This window comes from Hibiscus syriacus, unplaced genomic scaffold, assembly GCF_006381635.1.
Source record: "Hibiscus syriacus cultivar Baekdansim isolate YM2019G1 unplaced genomic scaffold, ASM638163v2 tig00002919_pilon, whole genome shotgun sequence".
Taxonomy (NCBI): domain Eukaryota; kingdom Viridiplantae; phylum Streptophyta; class Magnoliopsida; order Malvales; family Malvaceae; genus Hibiscus; species Hibiscus syriacus.
Genome location: NW_024061957.1, coordinates 1297734 through 1324579, shown reverse-complemented (window position 1 = coordinate 1324579; position 26846 = coordinate 1297734). Strand labels below are relative to the sequence as shown.

At 35.5% G+C, this 26846-nt stretch overlaps 2 protein-coding genes and 1 long non-coding RNA gene across 7 annotated transcripts; 2 read left to right on the top strand and 1 right to left on the bottom strand.

The window, feature by feature from the left end:
* The first annotated feature begins 17030 nt into the window (after window positions 1–17030).
* Window positions 17031–20025, top strand: LOC120165418 (glutathione gamma-glutamylcysteinyltransferase 3-like). Of its 5 annotated transcripts, XM_039174954.1 has the most exons (8): window positions 17031–17169; window positions 17281–17437; window positions 17542–17780; window positions 17890–18053; window positions 18288–18339; window positions 18739–18966; window positions 19127–19630; window positions 19947–20025. In XM_039174954.1, exons 1-8 carry the CDS (start codon window positions 17095–17097, stop codon window positions 20013–20015), a joined length of 1488 nt encoding a protein of 495 aa, XP_039030885.1. In that variant the 5' UTR covers window positions 17031–17094; the 3' UTR covers window positions 20016–20025. The 5 variants fall into 5 exon arrangements, with proteins under 5 accessions (XP_039030885.1, XP_039030880.1, XP_039030876.1 ...); XM_039174949.1 differs by lacking the exon at window positions 18288–18339 and having other exon boundaries at window positions 18678–18966; XM_039174945.1 differs by lacking the exon at window positions 19947–20025 and having other exon boundaries at window positions 19127–19811.
* A 522-nt stretch (window positions 20026–20547) lies between these two features.
* LOC120165411 lies at window positions 20548–21271 on the top strand. The gene is made up of 3 exons (XR_005519817.1): window positions 20548–20778; window positions 20861–20946; window positions 21034–21271. It is a non-coding gene; the product is annotated as an uncharacterized LOC120165411 (long non-coding RNA).
* LOC120165388 (cellulose synthase A catalytic subunit 4 [UDP-forming]-like) lies at window positions 21270–25051 on the bottom strand. The gene is made up of 10 exons (XM_039174923.1): window positions 24972–25051; window positions 24691–24885; window positions 24464–24617; window positions 23778–24390; window positions 23558–23695; window positions 23361–23486; window positions 23055–23267; window positions 22462–22977; window positions 22036–22386; window positions 21270–21919 (listed from the first exon to the last, which is right to left on the bottom strand). Exons 2-10 carry the CDS (start codon window positions 24875–24877, stop codon window positions 21338–21340), a joined length of 2880 nt encoding a protein of 959 aa, XP_039030854.1. The 5' UTR covers window positions 24878–24885; window positions 24972–25051; the 3' UTR covers window positions 21270–21337.
* Window positions 25052–26846: the final 1795 nt, after the last annotated feature.

Sequence of the window (26846 nt, the reverse complement as noted above, 5' to 3'; positions counted from 1 at the left end):
AAATGTGATCCAGTGTTCAAATTACTTCAAAAGAACAATCCTGAAGTCTGGAATGAAGAATGTCAAGAAACTTTGGATATTATTAAGAAATACTTATCCAATGCCCCAATTTTAGTATCACCAATGCCTGATAGACCATTAATTCTCTATTTGACGGTCTTCGAAAATTCGATGGGATGTGTACTAGGACAGCATGATGAATCAGGAAGGAAAGAAAAAGCTATTTATTATCTGAGCAAAAAATTTACTGATTGTGAAGTTCGATATCCACCAATACAAAAATTATGTTGTGCCTTGGTGTGGGCTACTCGAAGACTCAGACAATATATGTTATACCATACTACTTGGTTGATATCCAAACTTGATCCTTTAAAGTTCTTAATGGAATCACCAGCTTTGACAGGCAGAATGGCTAGATGGCAGATGTTATTATCTGAGTTTGACATTATCTATGTCAACCAAAAAGCGATAAAAGGAAGTGTCATAGCTGATTTTCTGGCCAGTCGTGTATCAAATGATTATCAGCCTTTGAACTTCAATTTTCCCGATGAAGATTTGTTGTGCATATCCATGAATGAAGAAGTCAGAACAAATGATGAATTTGCAACTTGGAAGCTTTATTTTGATGGAGCATCTAATGCTTTGGGACGAGGAATCGGGGCAGTGTTGATTTCTCCAGAAAATGTTTATTATCCCTTTACAAGTAGACTGGAGTTCTTTTGCACCAATAACATGGCGGAATATGAAGCTTGTGTCATGGGATTGAAAGCAGCTATAGAAAGAAAAATCAAATTTCTCAAGATATATGGAGATTCATCTTTAGTGGTGTATCAATTGCGAGGAGAATGGGAAACAAAAGATCCCAAATTGTTGGAATACCGAAATTTTATCCTTGAATTAGTGAAAGAATTTGAGAAAGTTACCTTCAATTATCTCCCTCGAGAAGAAAATCAAATGGCAGATGCTTTGGCTACATTAGCTGCTATGTTTCAGGCAACTCAGAAGGTTGATATGATGCCAATCAAAATGCAAGTATATGAAATTCCTGCACATTGTTATAGTGTGGAAGAAGAGGTAGATGGTAAACCATGGTATCATGATATCCTGCAATATATCAAAAATCAAAGTTATCCACCAAATGCATCGGAAATTGATAAAAGAACCTTGAGAAGAATGGCTGCTGGATATTTTCTTGATGGAGAGATTATGTATAGAAGAAGCAATGATCAAATGCTATTGAGATGTTTAAATACCAGCGAAGCTCGAAACGTCATTGAAGAAGTACACAGTGGAATATGTGGAACACATGCAAATGGTCTTTCTATGGCCAGAAAAATAATGAGATATGGATATTATTGGGCTACCATGTACACAGATTGCATTGATTACGCAAGGAAATGTCATAAATGCCAGATATATGCAGACAAGATTCATGTACCCCCATCTCCTTTACATGTAATGACAGCACCCTGGCCATTTTCTATGTGGGGAATAGATGTCATTGGGGCAATCACACCAAAAGCATCGAATGGACATTGCTTCATCCTTGTGGCAATTGATTATTTTACCAAATGGGTTGAAGCTGCTTCATACACCAATATTAAGAGGTCCACAGTCTGCAAATTCATAAAAAAAGAGATAGTTTGCCGATATGGCCTACCAGAAAGGATCATTACAGATAATGCTCTGAACCTGAACAACAAAATGATGACCGAACTTTGTGCACAGTTCAAGATCAAACATGCAAACTCAGTGGCATATCGTCCAAAGATGAATGGGGCAGTTGAAGCAGCAAATAAGAACATCAAGAGAATCATTACAAAGACTACTGAAACTTACAAAGATTGGCACGAGAAGTTACCTTTTGCTCTATATGCATACCGAACTACTGTTCGAACATCTACTGGGGCAACACCGTTTTCTTTAGTCTACGGGATGGAAGCAGTCTTACCAATTGAAGTTGAGATTCCATCGCTCCGAATATTGAGAGAAACAAAATTGGATGAATCTGAATGGATCCAAGCTAGAGTTGATCAATTGAACCTTGTTGAGGAGAAAAGATTGAAAGCTATTTGCCATGGACAGATGTATCAAAAACGGATGATGAAGTCTCATGATAAAAAAGTACATCCAAGAGAATTCCAAGAGGGTGATCTAGTACTAAAAAAGATCTTGCCTATACATAAAGACTTCCGTGGGAAATGGATGCCTAATTGGGAAGGGCCATACATTGTGAAAAAGGCTTTTTCTGGAGGAGCGTTGATCTTGGCAGAAATGGATGGAAAAATTCTGAAAAATCCAATAAACTCGGATTCTGTCAAGAAATATTATGCTTGAAGAGAAAAAAGAAGAAAAAAGAAAAAAAAATAGAAAATGAAAAAGAAAAAAAAAAGAAGAAAAAAAGGAAAAAAGAAAAAGGGGGTCAAGGTGAAAACCCGCAAAGGGCATCTTGTAATCAAAGGAAGGATTTGAGTTGAAAACCTGAAAAGGCGGCTCAAATGCAGGTTGATATTAGGCATCCGACAATTGAATTCTCTTAAGATTTTGACAGTTTGGAAGAAACTTCACATCTACAAGCATTTCAACAATGTTTGAGATCTTCCAGACAAAAGCTTACATCATTACTCTAAATTGTGTCAACTTGATTAATTTAGAAATACTTATGCTTATAATTTGTTGAGACATTTGAATTTTTATTCTTATGCTTGCCATAACTTTGAATACAATTATATCTATTTCAAGTTCAATTTATTTGAGATTCAATTTATTTTTGGAAATTCAATTTATTCTTTTCTATTGAATTAACATAATTTTGAAATAATTTAAAGATTTCTGAATATCACTTTATGTTAATACTTTTAAATACATGGAATACAAAGTAGGCAAATCATCACTAGCTTAAAGCCATGAACATCAAGATTGTTACAAGTGGTGCTACCGATAACAAGGTCGAATCCACCAAATCTACTCATCGATTGCTCCAACCGATCACCATTCAGTTCTTGCACATCTGTTTTCAAAGATATACTAAAACAATAGAAGATGATCTTTGCAGTACTGATTCCAGCAAAAAGAAACAAGACATTGATATCACTAGGAAACATGTTTCTATACAGATCCTTGTATATGGTTTTTAAGGAAACCTAGAAGCATTTCCACCTCATCAGGTTCAAGTGGAGTAACTTTATTCCTTCCAACCCATACTAGATTCCATTTTCAGCACTCATCAAGAACATACTTCTGGACACTCGAAGGTGGCTCATTGTCATAAGCTTCAAAAGCCTTACAGATCCTTTCTGTCAATTTGGCACTTCATGTACATGTTTATAAACAGTTCAACTTTGTTCTAGGATTCCAAGAAAGCCATCATTTCTTTGTCAATGGAAAAGCATCAGCACATGGATGAAGCATAATAAGAGAAACTTTGTTTTTAATTGGCAGAATTATATAGCCCTTTTCAGTGTAATAGCATGGAAATGCTTCAAATCTACAAATTCTGGCTTTACATCGAATAAGTATTGTGATATCCCAGTCTAAACATTAAATAGAACAAATGAATTTGCCAATAGCATCTTCTGGAAGTGTTCTTTGAGTTATCTGATCTGGTTTGACAAAACAATCATTGAATTTGGAAGATGAATGTGCCAATAGCATCTTCTGGAAGTGTTCTTTGAGTTATCTGATCTGGTTTGACAAAACCAATCATTGAATTTGGAAGATGAATATGCCAATAGCATCTTCTGGAAGTGTTATTTGAGTTATCTGATCTGGTTTGACAAAACCAATCATTGAATTTGGAAGATGAATGTGCCAATAGCATCTTCTGGAAGTGTTCTTTGAGTTATCTGATCTGGTTTGACAAAACCAATCATTGAATTTGGAAGATGAATGTGCCAATAGCATCTTCTGGAAGTGTTCTTTGAGTTATCTGATCTGGTTTGACAAAACCAATCATTGAATTTGGAAGATGAATGTGCCAATAGCATCTTCTGGAAGTGTTCTTTGAGTTATCTGATCTGGTTTGACAAAACCAATCATTGAATTTGGAAGATGAATGTGCCAATAGCATCTTCTGGAAGTGTTCTTTGAGTTATTTGATCTGATTTGACAAAACAATCATTGAGTTTAAAAGATGAATGTGTTCATAGCATCTTCTGGAAGTGTTCTTTGAGTTATCTGATCTGATTCAGTAGGAACCCCAGAACCAATCGTTGGAATTGAAAGATGAACTACATGATTATCTTCGTTAAGAAGCTCCTTTTCAAGCTTCCTCTGCTTCATTTTCAAAAAAAAACATAGCCCAAGTTTCGCATTTGCTTGTAATTAGGATCATTGCATAATGACTTCCTATTTTTTACCAGAAGAAGTGCATCAGCAGCCTTAGTCATTTGCACAGCACATATAAAATTTATCAATTTTACAATTGATGAATCTGGACCACATTTCTACATGGCTATTGAAGCTTCAGCACTTGAGAATCCCATTTTTGTCAAGTATAACAGTTTATTCTCCTCATCAGAATCAGAATTCAAGATTTCTCGGTATTAGAAGAACTATCGATATCTGTGAAATCATTTTGAAAGGTCACTTCATAATCAGATGAGTTGTTATCAGAATCAACATATTGTATGAATACAAGTTTTTCAAGAGCCTATACTATTGAGTTTTATTCTCAAGAGGTTTTGTTACATAATATCTACATTTACATTTGTCAAAGAAGATAGATTCTCTGATTTGAAGAAGAAAGATTTATTGGGTTTTTACAATTGAAGAAATACTCAATTCACCAGTCTGAAATCAAATAAATTAACATTCATGCATCATATTTTAGGTATTTACAAAAATAGGTGCATTTTCATTCATTTTTATTCTTGTTGAATTTTTAACAGGAATTTCAAAGACTTTAGCAAAGATTCAAATCTATCATTTGATGGATTATCTTTTCCAGAGAAGGTTCATAATGAGAAGAATTCATCTGAAAAAGGAAGAAGAAGTTCATAATGAGAAGAATTTGTTCAACCTTTTACCTGAATCCATCATTTGATGGATCAGCTTTTCCAGAGAAAGTTCATAATAAGAAGAACTCATCTGAAGAAGGAAGAAGAAGTTCATAATGAGAAGAATTTGTTCAACCTTTTACCTGAATCCATCATTTGATGGATCAGCTTTTCCAGAGAAAGTTCATAATGAGAAGAACTCATCTGAAGAAGGAAGAAGAAGTTCATAATGAGAAGAATTTGTTCAACCTTTTACCTGAATCCATCATTTGATGGATCAGCTTTTCCAGAGAAAGTTCATAATGAGAAGAACTCATCTGAAGAAGGAAGAAGAAGTTCATAATGAGAAGAATTTGTTCAACCTTTTACCTGAATCCATCATTTGATGGATCAGCTTTTCCAGAGAAAGTTCATAATGAGAAGAACTCATCTGAAGAAGGAAGAAGAAGTTCATAATGAGAAGAATTTGTTCAACCTTTTACCTGAATCCATCATTTGATGGATCAGCTTTTCCAGAGAAAGTTCATAATGAGAAGAACTCATCTGAAGAAGGAAGAAGAAGTTCATAATGAGAAGAATTTGTTCAACCTTTTACCTGAATCCATTATTTGATGGATCAGCTTTTCCAGAGAAAGTTCATAATGAGAAGAACTCATCTGAAGAAGGAAGAAGAAGTTCATAATGAGAAGAATTTGTTCAACCTTTTGCTTGAATTCATCATTTGATGGATCAACATTGCCAGGTAGAGTTCATAATGAGAAGAACTCGTCATCTGAAGAAGAAAGAAGAAGTTCATAATAAGAACTTGTTCAACATTTTGCATAATTCTATCGCAGAAGGAGATAGATTAGCATCAGCCTTTCTAGAAAAAGTTCATAATGAGAAGAACTCATCAAGAGCTTATTCAACCTTTTGAATGACTCTATCACAGAAAGGAGGTTATCATTATCCCCAGCAGAAAGTTCATAATAAGAAGAACTTATTTGGAGAGAGAGAAGAATTTATTCAATATCTCCATTATGATCAAAGTAAAGTCAAATGGATAAAAAATTTTATTATCTTTTCATCTTTGCCCTATTCTTGTTAACACAAGAATGAGCAAAGAGGGGCAGCTGAAGATACTAATTTTTTATCCATATTATTATTATTAATATTATTATTATTATTATTATTACTATTATCATATTATTATTATTAATATTATTATTATTATTATTATTATTATTATTACTATTATCATTATTATTATTATTATTATTATTATTATTATTACTATTATTATTAAATATATTAAATACATATAAATATTATTATTATTAAATATATTAAAAAATAATAATTACAGGCCCAATTACAATTGGACCGGCCCAGTTACAAACCAACCAGAACCGGTCCAAATCCAACCAGAAACCCTAAATATTTGGGTTTCCAGTTAGGGTTTCCTAACCCTAATTTGATCAGCCGCCTCAGCTCACAGCCGTTGGATCTGATAAGATCCAACGGTCCAGATGGTGCCAGAAGGAAACCCTAGGGTTTGATACCCTAGGGCCACGCGGCGCCGCTCCAGCTTCCACGCGGCTGCCGACAGCCCTCGCCGCCTCCGCCGCTGCCACGTCCCAACCGAAGACTCCAGAAGATCATATACCAGCCGTCCATGCAAGGCTACGGGGTGAGTCACCACTGGTAGTCCGGTGACTCACCGAGGCCCCCTCTTCGGACCGGTCTGAGACGAACACCGGTGGTGGCTATAAAAGCCACCACCCCATCTGCGAAGAAAAAAAAAGAGAGGACAGAAACTAGAAACAGAGAACGGAGAAGAAAAAGACAGAGAAAAGAAAAAAAAAACAAACTAATACCAACGATCTCAGCAGCAAAGAACCAGAAGAAAAAAAAAGAGAAAAAAAAAGAAGAAGAGACTTACCGAGGAAGCGTCGACCACCGGATCTCGTCAGAACCTTCGAAACATCGAAGGTATTTTTATAAGATTTGCTCCGATTAGGAGCCTTTTAAAGGAAGAGAACACCGGGACCGTCCTTAGGACGGTCCGATCTATCTATTCGTATAAAAATATTTTTTTCCGGCCACCGGATGCGGTGGCCGGCGGTGATATTCACAGCGGCCCACGGTGGCCGACCGGTAACCGGCTTCCCTCTGATGAGGGAAGCTAGAGAGAAGGCAGAGAGTTTAAAACTCTCTCAGTGAAGAGAGAGAGAAGAAAATGGAAAATGAAGGTTGGCCCTTCGGGCCAGCCGATTTTGGACTCTTATAGTCCTTCCCGAACGACGTCGTTTCGGGAAGGACTATGCACGTAATTATGAAATAGTTAAACCCCGTCCGCAGTCCCTCATACTTGTAAATGTTTTATTTTGATCACTAAACTGAATTTATAATAATTTTAATTCAGTCTTTGATTTTTAATTTTATTCATTTTAGTCCCTTTTATTAAAATAATATATTTAGGATAAATGACAGATTTAATCCCTTAATTTTAATAAATAATATTTTAATCCTTAGTTTATATTTTTAATTTATTTTATTATAATATCCGAATTTTAGATAATTTTATTTTAGTCACTAAATTATTAAATAAGAAAATAGCATGTTTAATCCCTATAATTTTGGTTAATTATAAATTAGATTTTTAATTTTATTTTTTACTGTAATTTAGTCAGTTATTTTATATGTTTTCATTTATTTTATTGTTTTTAAATATATTGTTTTAGTAGTATGTTTATTATATGAATAAATATTTTTTCATATATATATAATAAATAGTAATTTTTAAATATTTATTTTAATATCGAAGAAAAGGACAGTCTTAAAACAACTGGATGTTCTATTCTGATGTTTTAAAATTAAAAATTAAACAATATTATTTAAAATTTATCAATATCAAAGAAAAGAGCTGTCTTAAGGCACCTAGAAGTTCTTTTCTGATATTTATAAATAAATAAATATTTTTTTATATAATTTTGAAATAATAAGATTATAAATTAAATATATTTTTGAATTTTTAAATTTTAATAATAAGAGACAATTTATAATTAAAAAGTACCAATTTTGGGCGTTGTAGGGGTGCTAATCCTTCCCTAAACGTAACCGACCACGATTCCCTTTTTATTATTAAAAAAGAACGAATTTTTGGTTATAAACGCAGATCAGTTCATCTTTTAAATATGGTTTTCTTAAAAACTCTTTTAAAAGATAATTTTTAGGTATTCGACCTACCTGACCCAAAAGGCCGATGGCGACTCCCAAATTATTTTCAAAACCATTTATTCACATCAATTTCCCCGCCAAAAATAATATTTCGTGCCCGGACAAAAACCGGTTACGACACTTTCTTAATCACTTCTATAAACTAAATTTCTGTCTCTATTAATTTATTAAATTCAAGATTTGAATACATACTTTTTTTTGTAATTATTTAATTATTGTTAATAAAATTATATTTTATAATCATGAATACGTGTCGAATTCATTAGGAACCACGTGGATAAATATAAACCGATGTTCCAAGAATACTAGTAATTTATGAAAATTACATTGTATACATCAATTTTGCATAGTTTTTTTTACTTTTGATTTATTCCCCTTGTCCTTGAGCAGCCTTCTAAAATTCCCAAAGCTTAGAAATCATGGTTAATTCCATTACGACCCCCCAAACTACAGCTTAATTACATTTTAAATTGGTATTTGAACTTTAAAATGTTTTAATATAGCCCTCAAATTAAGTAGCATAACATGCGTTTTGATCAATCTAGTCATTAACTTGGACATTAAATGTTAATTTTAATACGATGTGGAGTTGTGGACCGGATTATAAATAAATATGCATCTACTACATCAGTACGTAGCTTGGATTTGAGGTGATAAAGGAAATAAACGGTGTCAATAAATGTAAGAAAACTATTTCTTCTTTTTAACACGTCAAATTTAAGTTATTCATTCAGTATATATGTTCTATTTGTAATTTGTTCATAATATTTCGATAGACTATAAGTAAGATTTGAATTGATATTTAACATCTAAATTAACGGTTGGCAAATAAAAAGGACCAATTAATACAACACTTATATTCCGAGGACTCATTTACAATGTTTTGAAGTTTAAAAGCAAATTTAAAATACGGGTGATAGTTTACCGGAATTAACCCGAGGAATAATGTAAAGATTGTACTTGAAGCGGCATTCAGTTGCATGAAAATTCTATTTAGGTGATGTTTGGAGGGGGAATGTGGGATTCTCATGAGAATGAAATCCATATTCTCCCATTTGGTTAGTCTGTGAATTCCATTCCCGATAATGTAAGATTATCAATAGTGAATTTTTTGGGATATATTACCGGAAATGTCATTATCTCCCTTTCATTATGTATTGTTGGATTACAGACGTTTTAGACTAAAATGCTCTTAATTTTTTTCTAAAAAATATCCTTCTTCTGTCATTGAATAATAAAAATTCTACGAAGGTTAAATTACAAATTTATCCTTAAACTATTTTAGATTTACAAAAATGTCTATAATTAAAATTTTATATGAAGTTCAGGGGTTAAAATAAATTTTTTACCCTTTCATTAAACCTTTTTATATTTTAAATTTTGTAAAAAAATTTATATAAATTTTATGAATTTAAATTTTTAAAGAAAATATATAAATATTTTCCAACTTGTTAAAAAAAACAAATATATAATAAGGACAATTAGGTCAAATATACATTCCAATAATCTTTTATTCCTTTAACCAAATACGGTAATCTTACATTCCTGCTAAGCCAACCAAACACAAAATACAACATTCACAGTAATCCTATTCCCTGGTAATCTTACATTCCGTAAACTAAACGCACCCTTAGGGTATAACTTTTGGCTTCATTCATTTGAGGAGACAAAAGGTGGCAACTGGGATATGAAGACAAATAAAAGGGCAATGAATGAGTCAGTGACAAAGATAATACTCGAGGATTAAGACAAAGGCAACATTAAAGACAAGGGTTCCCTTATCCTCTCTCCTTAAATATATATATACCCTAAGTAAAAATTCAGAATGATTTGAAAATAAATAAAAATTTTCGGTTTTCAAGTGAGCAGAAAAAGCCAGCATATCTAGCCCTGTCGTGCCAATCAGGGGACATTCACATGTATTGTTTCTTTTTGGACGTATACTGAGGATGGAATGTACTTTTCGGCCTGCACCTGAACAACTTCACTAAGCTCCAAAGAGACCATCAATAGAACCTGACCGAAGTACAATGGCCAAACATACAATCTTCAATGGTGGGGCTTCCTCACATTCTTTGAATCGGTTGTAATGGATTACTGGTTTAAAGAAACTTACAGCAAGAATAAAGAGGTAATTTCATGCATTTCATTGAGGGCTTAATACCCTTTTATACAACTTGTTATCTAACAAACTCATGATAGCCTAGCTAACAAACTCAACAGAAAGCTATGTGTTCACACACACACACACACACACATACTCACAACACTCAACAACCTCACATACATCATAACCACTCAACCACCACTCTAGCTTCATTCACACTCAACCTTATTTGCTAACATTCTCCCATCTTTATCTTCTTCTGTCGTTTGTTATTTTAACATGGACATACACGAAGTCTGTCTTGAAATACTTGAAACGGTGCATTCGTCAAGGGCTTAGTAAATCCATCAGCAAATTGAAACCCAGAAGGCACATAACTCACCTTTAGGCAACATTCTCCCTAACAAAATGTATATCAAGATCAACATGTTTCGACTTCGCATGATACACAAGATTAGTAGACATTGCAACTGCACTTATATTATCACACCAAACAACGGGATCATCAGATGACTTCAATCCTAGATCATTTAATAACGCAACAACCCACGTTACCTCGGCAGCAGCTTCAGCAATACTACGATATTCAGCTTCCATCGTCGAACGAGAAACAATTTTCTGCTTCTTCGAGACCCATGTAACTAAACTGTTACCAAGGAAAACTCCATAGCCAGTCATCGAACACCTATCGCCAGCATCACCAGCCCAATCAGCATCTGAAAACGCCTTGACACACAGCCTAGTATCCGCAGCCGAAAATAACATACCATATTCTGCTGTGCCAGCCAGATAACGTAGGATACGCTTAACAGCTACCAAGTGTTCTTCGCACGGTGCTTGCATGAATTGAGCTACTCTATTGACTGAGAAGGCAATTTCAGGTTGTGTATGACAAACATATAATAATGCACCAACGATGCTACGATATTCACGTGCATTGGACAACAACTCACTCCCTTTACTTGACTCTTTCAATGACGCTATCATAGGAGTGCATGTTGGAGTGGCTCGAAGCATATATGTTATTTCTAGCAATTCCAGAATGTATTTTCTCTGGCTAAGAACTAAGTCAGCACCTCTCCTTTTGACCTCAATGCCAAGGAAAAACGAAAGTTCTCCAAGATCTTTTAAAGAATTTTTTTTTCCAGTATTTGCACAACAACATTGATGTCATCATCTGAATTCCCAGTGATTATTATGTCATTGACATATACTAAAAGATATGTGCAAGACCCATTCATGATGCGAACAAACAAGGAAGCATCAGCTCTTGAAACCGTAAAACCTAACTCAAGCAAACTATTTTTAAGATTTACATTCCAGTTCCGTGGAGCTTGTCGAAGCCCATACAAGGCTTTATTCAGCTTACACACTAAAGGAGATCCAACACAGTCATGTTTTTCAAAACCTGGGGGTTGTTGCATATAAACATCTTCAACCAAATCACCTTTGAGAAAGGCGTTATCAACAGTCTTAAGGACCAGCCCTTAGCAACCACAATAGCAAGGACCACATATACTATTGCAAATTTAACAACTGGGCTGAACGTATCGATAAAGTCATGGTCGGGGACTTGTGAAAACCCCTTAGCAACTAATCGAGCTTTATAACGATGGACAAAACCATCATCATTCCTCTTAAGCTTAAACAACCATTTGCAACCGACAAGACCCTTATCACTTGGCATCTCAACTAGATTCCAAGTATTGTTCTGAACCAAGGCTGAGTATTAAGCATTAACCGATGCTTCCCAGTTGGGTGACATTAAGGCCTCATGAACGTTAGCTGGAACACCATCACTAACAACGCTAGAATATACTTTAGGCTTGTAAACTCCACATTTACTACGATTCAACATGGGATGATGATTGGTATTAGACTCCTGCACAGACTCATTAGGTGAAACAACCTCTTCTGGAGATGAAGAATTAACTTCATTATCATAAAGTGACGCAGATGAATCTTCAAGACCATTAGACGAGCCAACATAATCTTCATTATCACACACCGGAGCCTGCTGATCTCCAAGCATCTCAGGAGCTACATCACCCAACCTACGAATATCCATTACAACATCAAGAGGTCGACTAGTCATACTAGAAGACCCATACGTACCAGCGTTACTTTCAGCTGCAAAAAGGAACTGCCACTCGTCAAATTTGACATGCCGAGACACATAAACTTGGCCATTTGCCCCAAGACACAAAAAACCTCTATGTTGAGGACTCGCACCCAGAAATGTACACGGCTGCGACCTGAACTCCAATTTATGACGATTAAAAGGGCGTAGATACGGGAAACATCTGCACCCAAATACTCTGAGCAAAGCATAGTCGGGTTTCTTATGAAACAACGATTCAAATGGAGATATTCCTTGCAAGACTCGAGTTGGCAGCCTGTTAATAAGATAAATTTCCATTACTGTAACATAAGCCCAAAATTTAAGAGGCATAGATGCTTGAGCAAGAAGTACGAGAGCAAGTTCAATGACATGCCTATGCTTTCTTTCTATGACTCCATTTTGCTCAGACGTGTGTGGGCAAGTTAACCGATGCGAAATACCAGCTGTTAGAAGCACATGATACAAGCTGCGAAACTCTCATCCCCAATTATTCTACACAACTTGTATTTTAGAATCAAATTGTATAGAAACGAGCTGCTGAAACAGTTGAAACGCATGAACTGCCTGTGACTTATCCTTTAGCAAATACAACCACGTGTGACGTGTGCACGCGTCTACAAAGGTCACATAGTACTTATAACCATTTGAAACCACAGGTGACAGTCCCCATAAATCAGTGTATATTAATTAAAATGGAACATAATAGATTGTATCTGAATCAATAAAAGAAAGCATATGGATTTTGCCCATGTGACAAACAACACATTGTTCATTCAATTTCTTATCAACAACTACATGAAGTGATTTGCAAACTTGTTCTAGGGTCCCATGTGCAGGATGCCCTAGATGCCTATGTCATAGTTCATACAATTTATTTGAAGCAAGAACAAAATAAACTACTTCCTGACTACTACTCGCAACATCAACATCCACTTGAAAGAAGTAGAGACCACCTCATTGTTCACATTGCAACAAAAGCTCACCATACCGTTTATCTCGAACACATCAACTTGTAGCTCAAAACTCAAAGTAAACACTGTTGTCCCTAGCAAGCTTAGACACCGATAACAAATTCTTTGTAATCTTAGGCACATGCAATAAGTCGTTTAACATAAGCGCTCGAGAATTAGAACGTAAAGCAGATTTACCAGTAGCATGAATCGAAAGAGGTACATCATTGCCAACTAATAATTTACCTGGACCAGAAAAATCAGATTTGAGATCAATGGTCGATGCATCAGGTGTCACATGGTGTGAAGCACCAGAGTCAACCACCCAGGAGTCACGATGTGCAGCATGAGCTTTAGCATGTCGTTTGTGTAGCAGGAACATGCATTACCATCTACTTGCAAAGCTTCAACACTTGAGTAATTAACACGGCCAGTGTTGTTTCCAGTAGAACCACGACTAGAACTCCTACCTGAAAAGTTCTGATCAAACCGATTCTAACAATTAACCACAAGGTGGTTATTTTTGCCATATAACTAACACTGAACCTTGGGCCTGCCACGACCTCGTCCTCGAGCAGCATAACCAGAGTCATTGCGATAATTAGTCCGATTGTAAGATCTCACATTACTAGACTTGGAGTTATTACTCATATTGGTGACATGCGCACTCATAGGAAATTGATCATCTCGAGCGTCAAACCTAGCAATCTGAGTTTCAGCATCAATCAACAACGAATATACCTTATCAAGAGACAATGAGTCTTTCATTGTAGTAATGAAAGTAACATATGGTTGATACTCCCTCGAGAGACCCTTTAAGATACTCGCAACTTGTTCTGCGGTGGAGATGACACTATCACACGATGCCAACGCATCAAAAACTTCCTTGATCCGGGTCAAATACGTCTGCATGTTGTCATCTCCTTTCCCGAGTGACTGAAGCTTATAATGGAGGTTGATGACTGTCGTTGTGGAGCGGCTTGCAAAGAACTGCAGGACCTTGTTCCAAACAACCACTGCAGTCTTTACCCCAACAAATTGAGAGAGCAGATGCGAGCTGATCGTTGACAGCAACCACGACGCCAACACACTATCTTGTACGATAAAGTCATCATACAATTCATTTGGCATCGATTCACCATTTGCACCAGCTACAAAGGTAGACAGAGGCTGCAACGAACCAGTCAACAACCGCTCGAGCCGATGACTACGAACAGTCAGCAAAACTTACTGCTTCCAGAGTAAGAAATTCGATTAATCAAGAATGACATTCACCTTCTTGTGAGTGAAGGTCTTGGCAGCCAACGAATCCATCTCCTCTAGCAACTGAGGCAGCGAAGCGAAGCACCTCAAGAACAGACGGCGAATGATACCATAATGGATTACTGGTTTAAAGAAACTAACAGCAAGAATAAAGAAGTAATTCCATGCATTTCATTAAGGGCTTAATACCCTTTTATACAACTTGTTATCTAACAAACTCATGACAGCTCAGCTAACAAACTCAACAGAAAGCTATGTGTTCACACACACACACTCACAGTACTCAACAATCTCACATACATCATAACCACTCAGCCACCACTCTAGCTTCATTCACACTCAACCTTATTTGCTAACATGTTGTCATTTAACTACTCACATGTATTGTGTTATTTCGTCATTCATAGATTTAATATATATATACACACACGCACATAACCAAAACTCATTCCATTCATGATATTTTTTTGAGAAATTTTAATTTTAAAAATAAAAGTAGACATTAAAATTTGAATTTAGAATATATGGATCAACTATATTACTTAAATTTTGATTCTAAGTGAAATAAAATAAGAACATATTGGACTGGTAAGGAACTGGGTTTTTAGATTTTTGGGCTTATTAAAGTCTAAAGAAATGTTGGGTCATAAATTAAGCTATGCGGGCTCACAATGACCATAACTAAAATTGAAATCCAATTTGTTATTTTACACATTATTTTTTTAATATATCAATTATCAACATTTAAAATAAATATATATAATTTTATAATAGTCTAGAGTAATTATAAGATAATATTTGTTCAATTTTTTTTAATATATTGTCAACACATATCCTGCAAGCATAACTGCTCATACTCAATAGTTCTAAAGAGAATAATCTTTCTTTTTACCACTGAATTTACTTGATAGGTTCAATGTATATAATTTATTAAATGACTTTAGTAGTAAAAAGAAAATATTATACTATTTGAAAGATTTGAGTTTGGACAATTACTTTTACAGATACGAACTAAGTGACCTTGATGATAAATGAATTGTTGTTATTCTTTGAGGTCATCGATTCAAGCATCCTGAATGCCAGGAGTGTGGGATTTCAATGTCAAATGGTTGAGAGTTATCTTTGAATATATACTATCTTGTACTTACAACAAATTAATAAAAAACAATTATTTTTACATGTGTATACGTTGTTAATAAAATATTATTTTATAATCACTCAAATTAAATTAATATATAAAATTCATCTAAAATGATATTTTATATTACATGATAATTAAAAAATTGAAAGAAAGATAAAATAATAATTAAAAGTAAAAAACAAATGAGAGGTTTGTCATATCATTTCATGTTTAACAAAATAAAAGACATTAAGAAATTTAATACTTCGCATTGGATGATTTGTAAGAGATTGATTTATATGGAGAATCTTTGTTCTTTGTTATAGTTAGGGCATCTTCAACGTTGTTTCAGTTTGGTGAATATCTCTACTTTGGAGATAGCATTTTTCTTCAGCCCATCGTCAATGTGTATTTTCATTATGACGATTTGTTATAGAGCACGCCACATCTGGCGTTGTACTGTAGCTGCGCTATAATTTCTTTTCTTTTTTATTGATTTTTTTGATTTTTTTTAAATTCAAGTAGATTAAATTACAATATAGATAAAAATACATTGAAATTAGATAAATAAACATACTAATTTTTTTGTTTGTAATTTTTTTGATTTTTTTAAAATTCAAGTAGATTAATTTGCAAGATAGATAAAAATACATTGAAATTAGATAAATAAACATAGTAATTTTTTTTTGTAATTTTTCTATTTTTTTGTAATTTTTCTGATTTTTTTAAAATTCAAGTAGATTAAATTGTAAGATAGATAAAAATACATTAAAATTAGATAAATAAACATACTAATTTTTTGAAACATAAAAATTATAACAAACATAAAAACATATAAAATACTAATAAAACTCAAACAACATTTTAACCACTAATAAAATATATTGAAATTAGATAAATACATACTAATTTATGAATGTTTTATTTATGTTTTTTATCTTGATATTTATTAGAAATGTATTTATTTTATTTTATATTTATAAAATTAATATTATAATAATTAAATATTTTAAATAAAATAGAGTCGATGATAATATAGAGATAGTGTTAAATATGAATTCTTGTTTCATCTTTAAAGTAAAGATAAATATATTGTATATAGAGACGAGGGCTTAAGATTATCTGCTATTACTACTTGTATCCATTCAAGAATTAATAAAGTGGAATCGGAGTTGACTCGAGAGTGAGTATTGCGTTCTCTGAACGCCCATTACAGACACGTGGCGGACTGGGATCGTTTCTTTACATCTCCATCTACCATATCATAAACGCTCTTTAAAAGGAAGAAGAAGAAGAAGAAGAAAGATAACCAGAAAATGGCGTTGGCGGGTCTCTACAGGAGAGTTCTTCCATCTCCTCCTGCGATCGAGTTCGCTTCTCCAGAGGGAAAGGCAATTAGAAACAGAAGAATAATAACTATAATTTCTCTCTCTCATTTTTTTTTCAATTCTATATTTTTATTATTTCTTACCTTTTTAATTTCAATTTTGAAATTTTCACAGAAACTCTTCACGGAAGCTTTGGCAGGAGGAACTGCGGAAGGATTTTTCAAACTAATATCGTACTATCAAACGCAATCGGAGCCTGCGTATTGTGGACTCGCCACTCTCGCAATGGTCTTAAACGCCCTGGCTATCGATCCCGGTAGAACCTGGAAAGGTACTTTTCTAGTTTCCTTTCCCTTTTATTTTTTCTATTTACTTGAATTTCGAACCATCCGGCCAAATTAAGTTTCTTTTTTATTTCTGTTTCAATTTAATCAGGGCCTTGGAGATGGTTCGATGATACAATGTTGGATTGCTGCGAGCCTCTGGAGAAAATCAAAAGTCAAGGCATCACTTTTGGGAAAGTTGCTTGTCTGGCTGTTTGCAATGGTGCTCAAGTCGAACCTTTCAGGACGGATCAATCTAACATCCAAGGTTTTCGGGAACGCGTGGTTTCTTGTACTTCCTCCGAGGATTGCCATTTGATCGTCTCCTACAATAGAGCAATTTTAAAACAGGTAAGCATTTCATTGACTCTCATTTCCAACAAATATATACATCCACTAATTGACCCTTTGTTTTCTCTTGATTGTTTTTCTTACCAATTGAAATTGTAATTGGTTGCAGACAGGAACAGGTCATTTTTCACCCATAGGGGGTTACCATGCTGGAAAGGATATGGTTCTGATCTTGGATGTTGCTAGATTCAAATACCCTCCTCATTGGGTTCCTCTTTCGCTTCTTTGGGACGCCATGAATACTATTGACGAAGCAACTGGACATCTTAGGGGGTAATCTCGTTCTTCCTCTTCATAAAGTTAGGCTCTTAATTGTTGTTACATTTTCCCCTATGACTAATGAGTATGCTCAACTTGTAAAATAGATTATAAAACCTGCCCTTTATTGGTTGACCGGATTCTTGCAAATTATGCGACTTGCAAGCTTGTTAGTAGTTGTTACAACCGCGCTGTTGTGAATTAGATTTTTAAAATTTCCTCATTGCATCTCATGCTTGCTTTCTTCAGGTTCATGGTTATTTCAAAGTTTCAGAAAGCAGCATCTGTGCTTTACACTATGGTACTTTAATTTAGTCTTTTTTGTCTTTCTCTAAGCTTTCAGTTTACTAACCATATAATAACTGTTGGATGAATATGGTTACAAATTGTGTTATCTGAAGTATTAAAAGTGGCATCAAAATTCTGAATGTGCTCTTTATTTTTCATGCAATTTAAACCTGTGACACATAGGTGAATTTAAAATCTTCAAACTAAATATGGGAATTTTTACATTAAATTTTTGGTCTTATTTGTATTATGAAAAATATTACATTCTTTGATGTTGATAGTTGCACTCCTTTCCCATCTCTAGGTACTTCTCGAATATGGATATATTGTTGATGCATTCTTTATGTTTGGTACACCTTTATTGTTCAAAGAGGTGATAACTGGTTCCGTTTCTATTGTGGATCAAATGCAGAGTTGTAAACATAAGGATTGGAATGTAGTTGCGAATTACTTGACGGAAGATCTTCCCCGTCTGTTCTCCTCCAAAAATCTAAAAGATGTTAATGATGTATTATGTGTCGTATTTAGATCAGCACCTCCCAATTTGCGGGATTTCATCCAATGGATTGCAGAGGTTCGTAGACAGGATGATGGCAGTACCGTTTTAAGTGAAGAGGAGAAACAAAGGCTTGCACTCAAGGTATGAAGGGCACAATTTTTTTATCTCTGTCAACTTCCATTTTACTTTGTTGTTAATTCCTCCTTTGAAAGAGTGTGAATTTTCAATTTACAGCTCCTTTTGCTCAAAACTTTTTTCTGTTTCATTCCATGACTTGGAAGAGAATAATTTGAAATTTCAGGAAGAAGTATTGAACCAAATACGGGAGACGGAACTATTCAAACATGTGATGGGATATTTGGGACATGAGCGTTCGTTGTGCAAAAATGTGACACCTTTGGGTTACAAAGATAGCTTAGCTGACATTGCTGCAGATGTTTGTTGTCAAGGAGCTGAACTTTTAACAGGGAAAATTAGGTCGTTAAACAGATGCTGCTGTAAAGATATAAAGCTTCTAAAAACCGAGTGTAAGGAGCCTGTCACAGTGGCTTCTGGCACTGTAACTACCGATGGGATTGAACAAACGGTTGATATGCTGATCCCATCATCTGCAACAAAGCCCAGTTGTTTCTGTGATTTTGACCAAAATGGTTGCCGTGGCATACCTCCATCAATAGGGGATGGTCTGACGGTTCTTCTTTTTGCACTGCCGCAAGATACCTGGTCGGGCCTTGAAGAGAAGGTACAGGCAGAGATGAAAGGCCTTACAGTCGTTGATAGTCTCCCAACTTTGCTCCAAGAAGAGGTAAAGTCTGATTTCTTATGTTTTTTCTTTTTTTGTTTGTATCGACTTCTTCGTATTTTCATTTTAGGCATCGAGTTTATCGGTTTTCTTCAACCATTTTCCATTCTTTTCTGCATTATCATTCTCATTTAGACAATTATTGTAACCACTCAAGGCTTTCCACATTTCATGACAAAAAAGTCCAATAGGCTTTTGGGTAAAGTAGATCATTTTTCATTGTCGTGCCTGTTTGATTCTGGTTATTCAGTTATAGTAGACATTGTTTCATTACAAGTTTATCTCAAGATGTTTGTCTGTCTGTCTGTCTCTCTCTCAGGTTCTGCATTTGCAACGGCAGCTCTATTTCCTCAAGGCTGATCTCAACACCTCACCCTCATCGTCTTGATAAAAAAAAAGAAAAAAAAGAAGGGCAAAGTACCCTAGAGTTCACTGAACTATGAAAAAATGAATTCTTTTTTTGTCAGCGACCTTTCAAATATCAATAAATTCTAATGAGTATGGATGAAAATGAGCATGGGGTTGCTGCGGTTTTTTTTTTTATAGATTTTAGTAGCTGCTGGTTCTGTTAGATTATTTCCTTTATAGTAAAAAAAGTTCTAATAAATTTAAGGATCATTTTATAATAGTTTGATAAATTTAAAGATTATTTTATAATATTTTAATAAATCTTAATGATCTAAATCAGTCTCCAAAATAAATCTTGAGAACCGTAATATATTTAAAGCACTGAAAAAAATTAAAGACTTAAACAAGAATAAAAGTCAAATACCAAAGACAGACACCAAAAAAAAAAAAAGGAAAACAGAAAGGATTTTAGAATAAATGGTTTTTTAATAGTTAGTATGAGAAGACCCTCCGGGGTGATTATTGGGATGTTTGATGAAGGTTATGTAACTTCATTGTATTTGTTCCAAAACTAATCTGATTAAAATGTTGCTTATAAACTTTGTTTTCCCTGTCTCTTTATACCAGGTCATATGAATTGAAAATATGGAAGTTATGATCAACTCCGAGTGGCTTTCCGGAGCATGTCGATGGATAAAGGTTCTCGAACATGAGCTCTGATTAATATGACCCCCGAAATCATAAATTACGAACCTGATCTTCCATTAAGTTATGATATGGAGCTAGCAAACCAAGATTGTGATGTAAGCATCGATCCAAATTTCAAACAATTTTCCTCTTGTCTGTCTGTCTGTTCTTTTCTTTTCAATGATTTATTATTTTCAGGAGTTTGTGAAATATGGAAGCTGCGAGTCTGGTTCGATGTGCATGTTCAATCATCCATGCCGCCGTATCTTGACTAAAACTTCAAGGTTTCATTAATGCCCATATTCTATATTCAAATTTAGTACCAGCTTTATCAGATGTTAATTTGTTCATCTTTCTTTGCTTAATTGTAGGGGACGGACTGTTATTGCTCTGCAACCTATAAACTGAAGGAGCCTATAAACTGAAGACGGAGCCATATTTCCCATTCCCATCAGAACATTGTTTTGCAATATCACCATGAACCTTTTGTCTGTTTATTTTGTGGATTAAAGCTGAGATAATTAACAAGCTTAATCTAAGCTTATAGCATAGCTTCCTATGATTTAACAATGGAGTTTTGAATAAGTATCATGTTGTACAATGCATGAAATGAATGGTCAATTTATTCCGTTTTGAATAAGTATCACAATGCGTGAAATTTCCTAGTTGGCATGATCAGCACTCGACTCCACATTGTTTGAGGACAGGGCCTGTTTGCTTCGGCAAGAAAGGATCGATCCGAACCCAGACCAACGAGAAGATCGATGCAAGAAGTATAGACCACAATACAACAATGGTTGGGGTCCTGTTTTGCCTTCCCATCAAACCTTTGAGGAAGGGATAGAGGTGAACAATGACCCAGAAGGCAAAGAATAGCTTGCCAAATAAAGGACCCCACGAACCATAACCATTGTTAATTGCATCAGAAACCCCGGCCACAACCCCCACCATGTTCAATATTATTAGAGTCGTCGGTGGGATTAGAAGGGTGGTCCATTTGAAGAGGTAAAGCTCACCGAACTCGGTATCTTCAGCGGCTTTTGCTGTTACAGTGAAGTTGGTGTCCACTCCAGCAAGGACTTTTAGCAGGCCTTGGAATACGGCAAAAAGATGTGCTGAGACACCACCGATCACCCAGAATTGCTCATTGCGCCACCAGTCTTGGATGCTAACTCCGCTCCATCGAAGTTCAAGAACACTGGTTGCTATGATGGAAATGAAAAGTGCCAGGAACCATACACTTGTAAGGTTGCTTAGCTGCCAAGAAAACGAAAAGGGTCAAGCTTAAAGGATCTAACATGTTCGATTTTCCAGGGCCTAATGAACAAATCACTTCCGGAATGTTTTTAGGATTAATCCAGAATGTAACTTACAGTAGGGATGATGAATTTTCCGGTCAGGAGACAAACAGCTGGAATAGTACAGTAGGCGAGTAACGGAATGGAAGTGAAAGGGTAGACAATAGTGTTTATGTAGGCAAGCCTCTCCAGCCATTTCAGTTTTCCGGCATAGCCATACCAAAGCGGGCAGTGACGACTAAGGAAAATTTCTACTGAACCAAGAGCCCACCTCAAAACTTGGTGCAACCGGTCCGATAGATTGATCGGAGCTGACCCTTTGAATGCTGTTTTTTTTGGTCTACAATAGACCGATTTCCATCCTCTACAATGCATCTTAAAACCAGTTAATATGTCTTCCGTGACCGACCCATAAATCCATCCGATCTGTAAATCCAACAATCTGTACCATTAGTAAGTCACTAAAATGACTCGATACACTATCAATGCAATGTTGCTTACCTCTTTTCCCCACTCTGTTTTCTCCTCATAGCCACAACTGATTACATGAATGGCCTCCTTAATGAGTGATGTGGAATTAGTTCCTTCGGGAAGACCACCATTTTCCATTAGAGTTGAAGCAATGAAAACTGGTGATTGCCCGAATCGTTTCTCGAAATTCTTCTGTGACATTAGTGATGATTTCTCCAGTTCGTCATATCCTTCAAGTCCTTCTTCGATTTCTTCGAGATCGAAGACCGGTGCAGACCTTTTTCTCACATAGTTCTTTCCCATCATTTTCTTCTTCTTGGACCGTAGAAGACCTCCAAGGAAGCTCTTTTTCTCTCCTTTATTCTTTGCCTTTTTTCTTGACCCTCCACAGCAACAGCAACACCATGATGGCCAGCAATCACAATGCATCTTCGGTCGCTTCTCGGAGATTGGCGGATCATAGCCATACAGTGCCTGCCTGTTGAAAACACACCCTGTGCCTACATACACAGGGCCTTGAAGCCCGTCTAAGCCTAACATGTTGATCTATAACCAAAAAGCAGCATTGTTAGTATTAGGTACGAAATGTAAACGAAACGAGCAAAGTAACTTCAATCACTTACATCGAAGAATACGACGTTTCGGTTAGCATATCTATCGTGGCGATCAATGCCATCGAACCTCTGTGGAAATTGAACATAGCAAAGCTTCTTTCCAAACTGAGGATCCATTAAAAAGCACATAGATTCCCTTATGGCCTTGCTGTTGTTAATATAGTGATCACAATCCAGATTCAACATGAAGGGTGCATTAGTAAGCACTGCAGAGACTCGAACCTGGCAACAACATTCATGAAGAAACAATAGGCAAGATTAGCCATAAACCTTCATCTTACGAACAAACAAGTAATTAGGCAGAACAGCGCTCACCAAGGCGTTCATGGCACCGGCTTTCTTGTGGTGCTGATAACCGGGCCTTTTCTCACGAGATACGTACACCAGTCGAGGTAGCTCCTTGCCATCCACATCAAGTGCACCAGCACTTCCTAGATATACCTGTAAAGTAGATTACAAGTTACACTATGTATAGGCCTAATTCGATATTTAATGATCTTATATCGATATACCTGAATCATCCCAGGATGATCACGAGTGTTATTTCCGGGCCATGGGGTGCCATCTTGCATCACCCATCCTTCTTCTGGTTTCTTCTGTGCTTTTGCCACTAATGCATTGACCCTCACTTTAAACTCTTCATATTCCCTCTGCAAGAACACCATTAGCAAAGTACATCTTAAACCCTTGTTTGGTAGCACAAAAAATGTGAACAACAATTTGGCAACTCACTTTCATGGCTCTACGTTCTTTGACAAAGCTAGGATGCACCTTGTCTTTCAAGTAATCTATCTTCTCAGAGAAATAAAACTCGGGTGCCCTCGGCTCGACGTTATGCTTCTTGCAAAATGGTACCCACCTCCTCGCAAATTCGGCAGTTTCCGATAGCGTGTCGAAAAGAAGCATCGAAGCACCATCATCGGATACATAACAACTCACTTTTTCAACAGGATAATCGACAGCCAAAATCGATAGAACCGTGTTTGCCGTAATGATGGGCGGTTCCTTAAGAGGGTCGACAGTACTCACGAAGACATCAACCAAGCCTAGTTGATTTGGCTCTCCCTCACGCTCAAACCTCAAGGATAGGCGATCCAGGTAAGTTTCCCGGGTAATGGGGAACCATTTGGGGAACTGATCGAGTATCCATGAAAAAGCAAACCATACTTCACATATAACAGAGATGAGCCATAAGGGAAAAGCGTCATAGGCAGGTGTTAGAATACGAAACCGGAGGAAAAAGACGAGAACGATGAACCGAAGGACGATGACTATCCGATAAGGGTTGATCAAGCTCGAGGGGATTGGGACTTTTCGCCACAGAGGTTGTCGAGCTTCAGCCATTCTACAAGATCCAAAGAATTAAAAACAAGTGTCTAAGTGTTGTTTACAGGGTTTAAAGATCAAGAGGAACTTACAGGTAATCTTCCTCTTCTTCAACTTGATCATTTCCTGCATCATAATTGCTCACCAAACCTCTTTTTTCTTGCCTGACTTTCCATTTCTCGACTCTCTCTTTCCATTCTGAGCTGCCATAAATCTCTTTGTCCCCTTCAAGATCCTTACCAGCAGCTGCAACCCCATACGCCCGTAAATATACTAAATCAGGCTTTTAAAAGGAAAGCAAAAGTAAATGAAAACATACTGCTTCCTGCAACAGAGAAAGCTTGACCATTAGGCTGCCATTGCTGATTATTATTGTCCCCGTTTTCCTGCAAAATTAATAATCTTTCCTTAGGAGGACCCGGATCATCCTGGCGGTTCTTAGTCTGAAATTCATCATCAAAATCATTTTGGTCGTCATAGTTGTCTTCTTCATCTCCTGCAACCATTGCACTGCCTGTCGGACAAGAAGCAAAAGACAAAAGTTAATGAAACAAACATGTTAGAAACTTAAAGATCAAAAATGGAAAATCGAGAGTGAACCTTTTTGACGCTTGTAGCGAGTGTTGCACTGAAGACAACACTGAGTTCCGTCACTCCTCTCGTACTCATAACACGGTCGGCAAACCGGGAAACCACACACATGACAAGGCACGAACAACTCTCCGTCTTCCTTGTATCCAATATTATCCCCACAAACTCTGCATATCTTTCCCGAAAACTGCCGAGCCGGAGGCCGATTCTGCAATCCGACAACATCAAGCTGATCATAGTAAGAAACGCATCATATTACAAAGAAAGGAAGAAGAAGAAGAAGAAGAAGAAAAGTGCCTGGTCGACAGCAAGTGAAGTGAAGCCAGCCATGGTGGTCGAGGCCACGGCAACCCGAAAAAGGATAAAAAAGAATGAAGATGATAATGAGAGATACAGATGTGGTGACAATGGTAAGGGTGTTATAAATGAGGGGGAAAAGGGAGAAACGTGAGGGAGAGTCTACTACCAAACTGTGAGTTGAGAAGTCGTAGGTTTGAGTCTGAGAGACGTTAAAGCTAATGGGGATGAATATTATTAAGGAAACCTTCTGGTTGGTCTCTATAACTCTGCCAAACGCCTGCCATTTTCATTTTTAGTAGCTTCCACTCAAAGGCAGGGGGCGTGCTGTTGTCGAGTGCTCGCTCCAACTCTAACGTTCCTTACAAAATTAACTTTATCATTTGAGTATCAAAATTTAAAAAAATATAAAATAATTCTCAAAATCTTTAATTTTTACAAAATAATTACCATGGTATTACAACAAATATAAAAAATAAATTAATTAAATGATATTTTATAATAATTTAATAAAATTAATGATTATTTTATAATTTTATAATTTTATAATTATTTTATAATTCTTTAAACTTCAATTCTTTTAAGTAATCTTTAATATATGCATTTAGGTGCATGTGTCAGGTACCCCCACACTATGCCCAAAAACCAAGCATTGAATTCACATAAAAATTGGAAATATATAGGTTCTAAAAATAAATGACATTAAATATAAAAAAAATGCAAAAAAAGGCATCCAATTCACATAAAATTTGGAAATATATAGGTTCTAAAAGTAAATGACACATGAATAACAAAGTGGTTGATTATATAGGGAGCCCTACCCTGGCATCACTGCAAAATATAGTCCCCTAATTTGAATGGATAATCAAGCGGTTGATCGTACGAAGAGAGTGACTTCAATAATTATTCAATAAAGGAATTATTATTATTTCTTGATGTACCGGATTCAAACATTATAAATGCTAGAGTTGTAAGCGTTTAATGTCAAATAGATGAGAGTTATTTTTGAACTGATACTACTTTATATATACCCCAGATTTATAAAAAAAACAAGCGGTTGATTAGATTTAACCAAACTTGTTTAATTTTATTTGAATGTTCAAATATTTAATCATTTTAATTTCATCCTAAAACTATATCTCTCATTTTAATTTGGTCCTTAAACTTTTGAACATTATAAATTCACTCTTAAACTTTTGAATGATTTTAGAGGATGTTATTGGAATGTTAAAAAATATGGGGACCGATTTAGAATGTGTGTTATAGTTTAGGGATGAATTTGGAGTGTTAAAAAGTTTTGGGACCAATTTAGAATATGAGTCATAGTTTGAGGATGAAATGATAATATACAAAAGTTTAGAGATCAATTTAGAAGGAAGATCATAATTTGAGGATGTAATGTACAATTAACTTTGTTTAGAGCTAATATTTGTAGTGTAATATCCCGATTATCAAATCCTATCGTACATTATATTATTATCTTCTAAAACATTGGACAAATTATAGTGATGGTTACTTTTGTTTAATTTTCCTTTGGTTTTAGTAACTCAACTTTCAATTGTTATATTTGATCACTTACATCAATGA

Excerpts from the sequence above, each read along its gene's own strand:
- LOC120165418 (XM_039174942.1), top strand. The coding sequence starts at position 17,095 with ATGGCGTTGGCGGGTCTCTACAGGAGAGTTCTTCCATCTCCTCCTGCG. Across the intron at positions 17,170-17,280 it reads TCGCTTCTCCAGAGGGAAAG|AAACTCTTCACGGAAGCTTT; the intron begins GCAATTAGAAAC and ends AAATTTTCACAG. Across the intron at positions 17,438-17,541 it reads TCCCGGTAGAACCTGGAAAG|GGCCTTGGAGATGGTTCGAT; the intron begins GTACTTTTCTAG and ends CAATTTAATCAG.
- LOC120165388 (XM_039174923.1), bottom strand. The coding sequence starts at position 24,877 with ATGGTTGCAGGAGATGAAGAAGACAACTATGACGACCAAAATGATTTT. Across the intron at positions 24,391-24,463 it reads GAAGAAGAGGAAGATTACCT|AATGGCTGAAGCTCGACAAC; the intron begins GTAAGTTCCTCT and ends TGGATCTTGTAG. Across the intron at positions 23,268-23,360 it reads CCGGTGCCATGAACGCCTTG|GTTCGAGTCTCTGCAGTGCT; the intron begins GTGAGCGCTGTT and ends TGTTGTTGCCAG.